Source organism: Ctenocephalides felis, unplaced genomic scaffold (genome assembly GCF_003426905.1).
Source record: "Ctenocephalides felis isolate EL2017-DRISC unplaced genomic scaffold, ASM342690v1 CF-g0.4_SCAFFOLD_02840, whole genome shotgun sequence".
NCBI lineage: Eukaryota > Metazoa > Arthropoda > Insecta > Siphonaptera > Pulicidae > Ctenocephalides > Ctenocephalides felis.
Genome location: NW_020538994.1, coordinates 25976 through 37640, shown reverse-complemented (window position 1 = coordinate 37640; position 11665 = coordinate 25976). Strand labels below are relative to the sequence as shown.

Here is an 11665-nt window from a genome sequence, read left to right as displayed (position 1 = left end):
AAATTATTTTTACAATTATTTTTCTGCAAATATACCTGTTATTCATTTGACTTGACTTACTTGTAATGTTTTCTTTATATAATATATTCATACCTAATCATTTATGCCATTCATTTATATAAATATATCTAAGCACTTTTTATCTTTTAAGGCAAAACCTGTTCCAATATGCGTGACACAGCAAGATTTTATAGACGGAATCGTATGTATGCAATTAAGAATTTAACTCCAGAAATTATAGCATTCGTGGAATGGCCGTCTCAAAAGCTGGAAATGGAAAATATTCCGAAATGAAATACTTTTTGATAATGGTAACAGTCTTTATATTTTTTTTATTAACATTATTAAAATGAAAGTAAATAAAAGACTTATATAAAAATTTGTGAATATATTACATATAATATTCAAAATTAACGAGATTTTTTTGTTGTTTAAATAGAGTAATAAATAAGCAGAGTTATGAAACATGAATGGTTCACAAAATTACAGATTATTTTAGCAAGAGTAACTTACAATTACAATTTACTTCGAGCGTAAAATATTCAATTACTTTATTTAAAACAAAAAAATTACACTGTTCAAGACAAGTTAATGTATAAATGGTAGTGCTGAATTATGTGCTCTGTGTACATCTACTGATGTAAGACACCATAAATGTAGTCACTGATGATGATGAAAATTATATCAAAGTGTTTGGAAAAATTAAGAACTAATTTTCAGAAGTTTCTTCATTTATTGTATTGCCTGAGGATAACTTACTATATATATATATATACTATATATATATATATATATATATATATATATATATACGTAGAGACCATAAATAGTAATGCAAAATCACACTGTCATCAAATTAATATAAAATTTGTTAAAATTATTTTGAAGTTAAAATGAACATTATTCGACATAATGAAACATGTTTTGTTTGTAGGAACCATCTACTGGCCTAACTTCTGGCGAAATTGTTGGATATACTTTTCTTGCACTACTTCTTTTCATTTATTTATCCATTTGGCATATTTTGTGCACAGAAAGTATTTTTCTCCGCCTAGCATTAAGTTAATCACTTCTGTTAATCTGAATATGTCAGTATGCAGTACCAACCTGATGAATGGGAAGTTCCCCGAGAGAAAATAAAATTGATAGGGGAATTGGGTCAAGGCTCTTTTGGAATGGTATATTAATATACTATACTATAATATATATAATAATAATAATAATATCAATAATAAATAGTAGTCTGCAGGTCCTTGGTATGAGAACACAAATCAATGATTTCCTTCCTCTCCCTTATTTGTAATTATTATTACCATTTTATACTATTAAATAATGACCATGCATTACTTTTTATTCATTTTTATGCATTTTTCTTTCCAAACTTCTATTTGCATGCTCCTGGTCTTCTATATTTTCTATAACAATTTATATATATATATATATATATATATATATATATTTATTTATATATATATTTTGTATGATTCTGAATTTGATGTTGACATATGTATTAACAAAGTCTAATAATCGGGCATAACATCAATAAAAAACATGAATTTGTTTTCAAAAATTTATTTTAATCCATACGTTTCGGCTATAATCCTTACGTTTCGGCCTTCATTCAGTGGAAACTAAAAATAAAATTAAAAACTAAAACAATTGAATTGGAGTGAAAAGAAAAATAAAATAGTAAATAGTACTTACAATTAGTTGATCTTAGTGTTAAATTGGAAAATTTTAATAATCCATGGTATCAGGATATGGTTAATGCACTACACTATGTGTTATAAACATTAACTTGAAATTACACATAATTTTCACAAAATACTAATTTTAAAAATCACAAATAATAGTGTGTTATTCGTAGACTGGTTGAAGATGTAATGGAGAAATACATTTAAAAAAATGCGAATCCTTTCAATGTTTTTTATTGATGTTATGCCCGATTATTAGACTTTGTTAATATAGAAAATAATAATATATATATAATATAGATAAGATATGTATATATGGGAGGTAGTAGTCCATATGTTATACCAAAATGATCCAATATGTAGTCATAATAAATTCCAGGATATATTAAGTTTTATATTTGGTTTATTTTAGTAAGAAGATTAATATTGACGACCACTATGTGTTATCATATTGATCGTTTATAAAATGTGATTGGTATTTTTGTATTTACAATTGAAAGAAAAGGTTTCAAGAATTATAATTTTGGCAATTAGACTAGGGAGACAAATGCGAGATCAGATCTGACACTTGAATTATTTGTTTCCTCCGTGCTGTCACATATGAGCCTATCTGTCCAGTAGAAATGCGATGCGTGTTGACAGGCCGCTACATATATATATATATATATATATATATATATATATATATATTATATATAGCTAGCTGGCTCGGCAAACGTTGTTCAGCACTAAAGAAAAATTCCAAATAATCTTTTGTATAAAAAATAACTAACTGTTATGAATGTAGAAGTATGTATAAATTAAATGGATGGTTTACCTATTGCAGTGCAATTGCCATATGCTTGCTTGCATAATCTAGATCTGATATTCAAATTGAATTGGCACATTTTGATATTCAAGTTTTTTAAATATTACTGTAGGTGCCCGATCACTTGTTGCTGTGTTCTGCATATAAATAAAAATCATATCATTATGAACATTATTATTCAATGTTTCATTCACATAGCGCAATCAGGATTAAATCAATATTACGTTGACTTTATCTTATTTTATTTATGTCTGACGTATATATTTTATATAGGTGTACGAGGGTATAGCTTGCGATTTAGTACAAGGCAACAGTGAAATCAAATGTGCGATTAAAACTGTGAATGAGCACGCCACGGATCGCGAGCGCATTGAGTTTTGAACGAGGCATCTGTCATGAAGCGTTTGATACTGCCCATGTGGTACGCCTGCTTGGAGTGTGTTTCCCGTGGTCAGCCTACTTTAGTGGTTATGGAATTGATGGCCAATGGTGATCTCAAAAGCTATCTTCGCTCTCATCGTCCAGATAGTGATGTGTATGATCCGGAGATTTGCGTACAACCACCAACACTTAAGAGAATTTTACAGGTGATTTATAAACATTTACCAATTCAAGGCATGATGATGTAAATATTGGATACTGAATAATAATAATCAGTATCCAGTGATATAATCAAATATAATCAGTGATTATATTTAGTATAAATATATTATAACATCTTGTGTCTTTAACTGCTTTTATATGATTTTTATTGCTATTCCCTCGAGAAAAAACGTCGAGAAAATATAAAATACCCATGGTTATTTTATTCGAAACATTCTCGTTCAGTATGTTTTTTGATTGTACGGTACTGTAAATTCTATATAAAATCAGATTTTTAATATAAAAAATGTAAAAATCTTTATTTATTATGGAAGCCTAAGTTGAGTCAATGGAAAACATTAAAATTTATGGCCAAAATGTAAAACTGTATTTGAAAAGGTAAAATAGTTCGAAGTGCTTAACTAAGGTCTAAGAATTTTCATTATTTGTTCAGACGAAAAATTTGGTTGCAAAAAGAGAAATAATAAAATATCTGTGAATAACTATAATTTGACGTTCATATGTCCATTTACTATTTTAACATCTAATTAACTAACTATCATTTAACTCTAATTAATTTTTATGATAATTTTTTTCTCGATGCAAGAATTGTTTACTACCTCTAACTAAATAATACCCATTTTGCATAATAACGGATTTTAAAAGAAAATGCAAATATATGTTTTATGAATGACTTATTTTGATTTTGCCGTTTGAAATTTTGAAACAATGTTTGAAAAACGTTCACGAGATTAATGGACGGGATTTATATATTTGATTGTTCGTTTATAGTGATAGTGATGATTAATAAAATAGTAATTTATAAAATAGGCGAATGTTTCAAGTTTTATATTTTGTAAAAATGTTTCACTATTATTGATGATCGCGAAATTAGAAAAGATAATTATAGAACATAGTAAAATCAAAGCCAGGGAAAGATTTTCACGAGGGCATTCATTAAAGAGTTGTAATTCATTAATGAATCTGAAATGTAGAGGAAAAGTGCATGTGTTGATTGAGTTTTTCTATACTATTTTTATTGAGTTGTATAAAATATTTCTATATGTTATATTTATCTGTTCGTATTACAGATGGCTATTGAAATAGCTGATGGAATGGCATATCTTTCAGCAAAAAAATTTGTGCATCGAGATTTAGCAGCTAGGAATTGCATGGTTTCAGAAAACCTAACTGTAAAGATTGGAGATTTTGGTATGACGCGAGATATTTATGAAACAGATTATTATAGGAAGGGTACAAAGGTCTTCTGCCTGTGCGCTGGATGGCACCTGAATCATTAAAAGATGGTGTAAGTTGTTTTATATTTTTATGAATTTTTTTTTCGAAGCAAAAATGTTTCACTTTCTGCTATTTATAAAGATACGGCTAGACCGATCGTCTGATAAACAATAGTCCTCATCGAGATACATCAAATGGCTTTTAAATTTTGAAATCGGTCGAGTCGCTTTTGAGAAAATATCGATTTACGACAAACAGTTGTTCAACATGCACGCACACACACACACATAAACATACACATACACATACTTTTCTCAAATTTGATTTCGTTCGATTCAGAATGGCTTGAAAACGTCAAGAAAACATAAAATTAGCGAATCGGATTTTTTATGAAAACATAAACTTCTCCTTCGGGAAGCTATAAATCTGTCACCCAATGAGCAGTCTACAAAACTTCTCCAGTTGTGTAAAAAACGTTACCATTAATTAAATGAATGAGTATTAAATAATATAAAAATACGTACATGATATAGTAGTCGTGTCAGTATTTTCTTATAGCAGATGCTTAATATTTCGTAAAATAATGTATTAAGTTTCTTAAAAGAATGTTTGATGTTTTTTTAAACGAAATTGAACATAGCAATAAATTCATGCACAGAACTGACTTACAAAAATGCCGAATTATATAAAGTCATTGAAATTAGTAATAATGGATGCTTTTAAAAATGTACAAGCAGGGTCTACGCATTATAATTACACATTATTTAAGTGTTTGAAATTGTGAATTCAATTGAAAATCGCAATGTTCAGGTTTAAGTGAAAACGAAAACATGATTTTCGAAATAAATAGTTGAAAATTTATCTGAATACCTAGATCCCAATTTTGTGATTAAGTCAATTATACTTTCTATCGGGAAGTTTTTGCAACTTACCTTAAGGGTTAGGGGTACTTGCAGGCACGAAATAATGAGTGTTTCAGTATTTCTTTTGGTATTAAACGATGGTTTTTCTACAAAAATTTAATACAGCATTATTATACAAGTTTTGAATTGATTTTTGTAACAAAAAATTTCAGAAGAAAAAATCAATATCCCAAAAGTTATAGCTGTTTTGTTGACCCTGTTTCGAAAAACGGTCCTGGCGGTGACATCATAACTCCTTGGTATTCATCTAAAATCAATCAAATTGAAAAAAATAGTTTTATGAATAGTTAATCCCGGGCGGATCGAAGGTTTTTTTTTTTGCAAAAATTAACAAAATGGCAGCATCAGAAAGAAATCTAGTTTTTGGGTAAAAATCAACAGTTAATTGGTCTTAAAAAATTCAAATTTTTGAAAAAATAAAAATCCTTCGATCAGGCACGAGTTTATTATGTATTCTAGAAGCTGTATAAATTTCATTAAAAATCTACTAAGCGGTTTTGAGTTTACAGTGGTCACCGATTCAAGAAACATAGTTTTGAGAAAAACGCGTTCAAAGTTTAAATTGGATTTACGTACAGAAATACGAATTATTAATTATTTACACCGAGTCATCTATTCCTGTGCCATATAACAATTCTTCAGTCATGTGGAAGTTTCCAAAAATTCCATTTGGTGTTGCCTACGAAGCATTCTGCCCTCCAGTGTCGTCTCGTGGGCGCGCGCTGATCTGCTACTTTCAAACGTGCAGCATTCAATTTTTCAGCATACCAATGGGAATTATACCCACAATTAGGTCCTAGGGTACCCATAATCAATAGTAATGATATGTATATGTATTCGGCAATGTGTACGATAGTAGAACTAGTATTCACGGTTTTTAGACTAGTTGTTTGTTGAAGCTCTTAATTTCCTGATTATGGATTCAATCTTGAACTACACATTTTTTTGAGTAAATTATCATTGCTGACATCGTTTTCAATCGGTTTAAAAGCTTTTAAAACATCAGGATGTGAGGGAGAATAATCTTGAGTATAAGTATCGAGCTCTCCACTTGGTCAACGCGCTGGTAAGGGTCCAATAACTCAAAAGTAACATCGGATCAACTTGAAATTTTCGAGAAACATTTTCAAGATATTACACTTAATGAAAATGCAAAAATATAAAAATCCGATTTTTTTGAGAAATTCCAAGTACCCTAACCCCTTAAGAACAGAATGCCAATTTCATAGTTAGTATTTCTTTTTAATATACGCGATAGTATTTCTTTTTAATTAAGCCTATGGTGAGTCTGCTATGAAAATAACAAGTGTTTACGAGTGGTATAAGCGTTTCCAAGATGGCCGCGAAGACGTTGAAGATGACGAACGCTCCGGTCGACCCAGCACGTCAACAAACGATGAAAATGTGAAAGAAGTGGAAAAAATGGTTATGAATGATCGCCGAATCACAATTAGAGAAGTTGCTGATGAAGTTGGCATATCAATTGGCTCATGTCATAACATTTTTTCAAATGTTTTGGGCATGAAACGAGTGGCAGCAAAATTCATTCCAAAACTGCTAAATTTTGACCAAAAAAGCAATCGCATGAACATCGCTCAAGAGCTGTTAAATGACGTCAACAACGATCCAAGTTTGCTTGAAAGGGTCATAACTGGTGATGAAACATGGGTGTACGGTTATGATGTCGAAAACAAAGCCCAATCGTCCCAATGGAAGAGCCCAGGTGAGCCAAGACCGAAAAAAGCACGTCAAGTTCGATCGAATGTCAAGGTTTTGCTTACTGTTTTCTTTGATTATAACGGCATAGTGCATCAAGAGTTCTTACCACAAGGTCGTACGGTTAATAAGGAGTATTACCTTGAAGTGATGCGACGTTTGCGTGAAGCAATCCGAAAAAAACGCTCCGATTTATGGAAAAACAATTCATGGCTGTTGCACCACGATAACGCACCTGCTCACTCGTCGTTGCTTGTTCGTAATTTTTTGGCCAAAAACAATACCGTAGTCATGCCCCAACCTCCATATTCACCAGATATGGCTCCGTGTGACTTTTTCCTATTCCCAAAGTTGAAGAGACCCATGAAAGGACGGCGGTTTTCCTCGATTGAAGAAATAAAGGCCGAATCGCTGAGAGTGCTCAAGGACATATCAAAAAGTGAATATCAAGGGTGCTTCGAAAATTGGAAAAAACGCTGGCATAAGTGTATTATATCTGGGGGGGACTACTTTGAAGGGGACCACATTAATGTAGACGAATAAATAAATATTTTTTTGAAAAAACGAAAATTCCGGGTACTTTTTGAACAGACCTCGTATATGTATATTAAAAATATGTTTCTTTTAATATATATATATTACGTAGAATACTACGTAGAATGTACAAAACTAACTTGAATAAAATTATTTTTATATGAAAAATATAGCTAAAAACTCAGAAAATGAGATTTTTTTCATGTGTCTGGAAACTTTTGGCCTGTACTGTACATATTAGTTTTTTCTTAACAATTACTATTTTAATGTACACCTAAGTCTGTTTTTACACGGTCTTTTTGTACACGGTTTTGATATAACACGGTTTGAAAATTGAATATTTTTAATTTTTTTACACGATTATATTTTATTTAGCACGATTTGAAATTTTATGTACTTAAATTTTGTTTGTCAAATTTAATTTTTGCGAAGTATGTTCATATCACAAAAAAGTATTTATGAAAGAAAAAAGTCTGAAACCATCGATAGTATCGATAGTTTGCGAACACTAGCTTAAAGATTTAAGTGAATTCCCTTTTAGCGCGTACAAACAATTTTTACTGGTCAAAGCAAATGTGAATAGCGCTAATTTAGGGAAATTCCCTTTATGTGCATACAATAAAATTTACTGGTCAGAGCAATTGAAACGTGTTGATATTTTGTGAACTGTCAATGCAATAAGACGTGTTTGGTAAAGAAATTTTTTGCAGGCAAATTTGATTTACCATTAAATTTAATTTTAACGCATTAAGATACAAGGTAAGCCAAAAAATATTTTGTATTTATTCAGTTATTTATGTTTTTTAATTTTGTTAAATATTTTATGTATCCCTAAAAGGAAATGTCAGATATAAAACTAAAACGGAAGGCAATTTCTTTGGAAACCAAGATTAAAATTTTAGATCGCCTTCGAAATGGAGAAGGCTCAACTGCTCTTGGTAAAACGTTCGGTTTAAATGAAGCTACAATAAGAACTATAAAGAAAAATTAAATTGCAATTTACCATCCAAAACCAAAAATCACCCATTTTTGTATAAGATCAATGTCTTTTTTTACATGTTTTTTTTTTACACGGCTTCTTCTGGAACCAATCTACCGTGTAAAAACAGACTTATAGGTGTACTGTATTTTACTGTTATATTTCTTTTTATATATATGTTATATATATATATATATATATATATATATATATATATATATATATATATATATATACATATATATATATATATATATATATATATATATATATAATAGGTTGTCAAATATCTCCCTTCCGCCTTTTTGTATTATAAACCAAGAGCAAAAAAGCGGAAGGGAGACATTTGACAACCTAATATTAGTTTTTTTCTTAACAATTACTATATTTTACTGTAATATACTATAGCATTTTAAAAATTTAGGTTTTCACAAGCAGTTCCGATGTTTGGAGCTATGGTGTTGTGTTGTGGGAAATGGCTACATTAGCTTCTCAACCATATCAGGTAGGATTTTGTGTGATTTTTTTTGTATTTTGTTTTTGTCTCTAAAGATTTATTCATTAATTTATGGAATAATGTACTTGTGCATTAATTGACACTATTGAAACATAATTAAATATTTTAAATACAAGAAAAAAATATTTACAATTATTTATTTCACGTTTTGACACTTCATGTTTTTGTCATCATTCAGAAAATCATTCGCTGATTATGATAGATAATTAATTAATCGAAAAAAATTGCAAAATTTTTATTTTGTAATTGTTTATATGTTTCGGTGCTTACTGTGAAATTTTAATTAAGAAAAATCTATATTTTGTATTTTGTTTTTCTTGGTCTGGTAAGTTAAATGATGTAACATAGTGTTGAAACTCTTAAATAAAGAAGTTCAAATATTATTCAATTGTTTTAATTCGTAGAATTGGCTATCAAATATGTTTCATCGTCGAAACAACAGAAAATATATAGATTAATTAAAAAAAAACTTTTACTTGTGTAAATAGTGTGCAAAAAAAGTTTTTACAAAAAGGGTTCTATTTGTTCATATTTCTAAATTTATATATATATATATATATATATATATATATATCTTGAGGATTTTTTGTTCGACGTTGAAACATATTGAAATGAATAAAACAGCCAATGCGTCGAATGTAAAGAATTTATTTTAATTTTTTATACATTTCGAGACTAGATGTGTCTCATCATTCAGCTAAAAGAAATTTATATTTTAAAGAAAAAGTTATATATATATATATATATATATATATATAAACTAATTATGCACTAGATACTATTATTAAAGATAATTCTTGATTTAAGGGATTGTCAAATGATCAAGTTTTACGTTACGTGATTGATGGCGGTGTTATGGAAAGACCCGAAAATTGTCCAGACCAGTTATATGAGCTGATGCGCCTTACTTGGCAGCACAAACCATCAGCAAGACCATCTTTCTTTGAACTTGAGACTTTGTTGCATGCAGATGCCAATCCTGAGTTTAAGAAGATTTCATTTTACCATTCTCCTCAAGGTCAAGAAGCGCTGATAAATATGCAAAATACAAGTAAGAACTTTATACGTTATAGGTGTACTATATAATAACTATTGAATATTGTGGTAGATATGTATCATAAAATTCAGATAGAGTTGAATATTTTCATTAATCCATTGTATTACAAAATATATTTTATTTCCAACATTTCAGTTGATTGTTATTATGAGTTATTTTACCCAGATTGGAATTGTATGTTTCATGTCGATATTTGCTGCTTCACAATCATACAATATAAGGGTGGAATGTTTTCTATTTATTTTTTCCATTGAAATAAAATCATTTAGTACAATCGAATTAAAATATCATTTAATTACAACTATTATATAGCTTATGATGCACTGCTTATCTACAATTTATTATTCACAATGGCATAATGCTCTGATTATCTTGTATACCATTTTAATGTACGCCGTGCTGCCAAGCTATTCTATCAGCAATACAGTGTCCTTTACGCATCAGAACAGAATTCAAAGTTTTGTTTTCAAAGCTTCTCAAGTTAAATGGTATTCACGTTATTATGTTTAAGAAATATCTTTTGCGAAAATTTGCAATCGAAAATCGGAGCGTTTTGAACAATTGTTAAATCTGACTTGTATAGCTAAAACATTCTAGTTTTCTATCTTAGTTTTTGTATGTTTAATGTTTACATATTTGCCTTATGACATTATTTTCTAAATATTTTTATGTTGCAAATTCATTAATATTACTATTTATAAAATTAGTTTTAGTCAATGACGATCCATCCACGCCTTTGCATCACACCGAAGATGATGAATTTCAGTCCGAGTTTGATGTAAAGAAAACAGGCCAACAAATGCCAAAACCTGATCTAATGGAGAGACTTCTCTCGAGACATGAAATGGATACAACATTCAGCTTAGATCAAAAGGTAGGTTCATATCAGGACAGTATGAGTTACATAGGTTCTACACCAGGCACATCATATGGACATCGGGATAGGGAATTCTCTGAAGATGCTGGTAGTTTATTTGGGTCTCGAAGTCCTGCTTTCTATTCCATAACGAACAAAAGTAATGCAGTGTCTCCTGAGCGGCGGCGTAAAGATTCTGAGGAAGAAGAAATGCAATTCTCGACAACGGCCCCCATGTTGCTTTCAAATGCTAATGGATATATCATGGGAGCAATAACTTCTAAAAATGGTACTGCCAATATCAAAACTGCAGATCGTTAATTCTATTTTATTTAATTAAAAAATCTTTCATTTAAAAATAAATGAATTCAATAAGCATCAAAGTTTACATCACATATTTATATCGTTTTAGATTTCAACCTTAAACCATATACATATTTGACTTTAAAGCATACTACCTGCTCTGGGAGCTCGTTGTTTTAAAAATTTATGCATTCGGTGTACGCGCATATAATAATATTTATATATTTATGTTGTATGTGTTATAATGTATCTGTTTGTGTATATATATATATATATATATATATATATGCATGTATATGCATATATGTATATATATGCATATATGTATATATATATATATATATATGCATATATGTATATATATATGCATATATGTATATATATGCATATATGTATATATATATATATATATGCATATATATATATATATATATATATATATATATGTGTGTGTGTG

General features: G+C 29.4%; 1 protein-coding gene across 1 annotated transcript; it reads left to right on the top strand.

The window, feature by feature from the left end:
- Nucleotides 1-232: 232 nt before the first annotated feature.
- On the top strand, nt 233-11359 carry LOC113381367 (insulin-like receptor; the record flags this gene model as incomplete). Its single annotated transcript, XM_026620307.1, is given in 13 exon segments — nt 233-311; nt 584-587; nt 935-1078; nt 1081-1178; nt 2776-2878; nt 2881-2901; nt 2904-2944; nt 2946-3089; nt 4176-4338; nt 4341-4393; nt 8900-8980; nt 9800-10043; nt 10757-11359. Coding segments are annotated over 13 exon segments (1645 nt in total), but the record flags the coding sequence as incomplete, so codon positions are not given.
- Between the last annotated feature and the right edge of the window lie 306 nt (nt 11360-11665).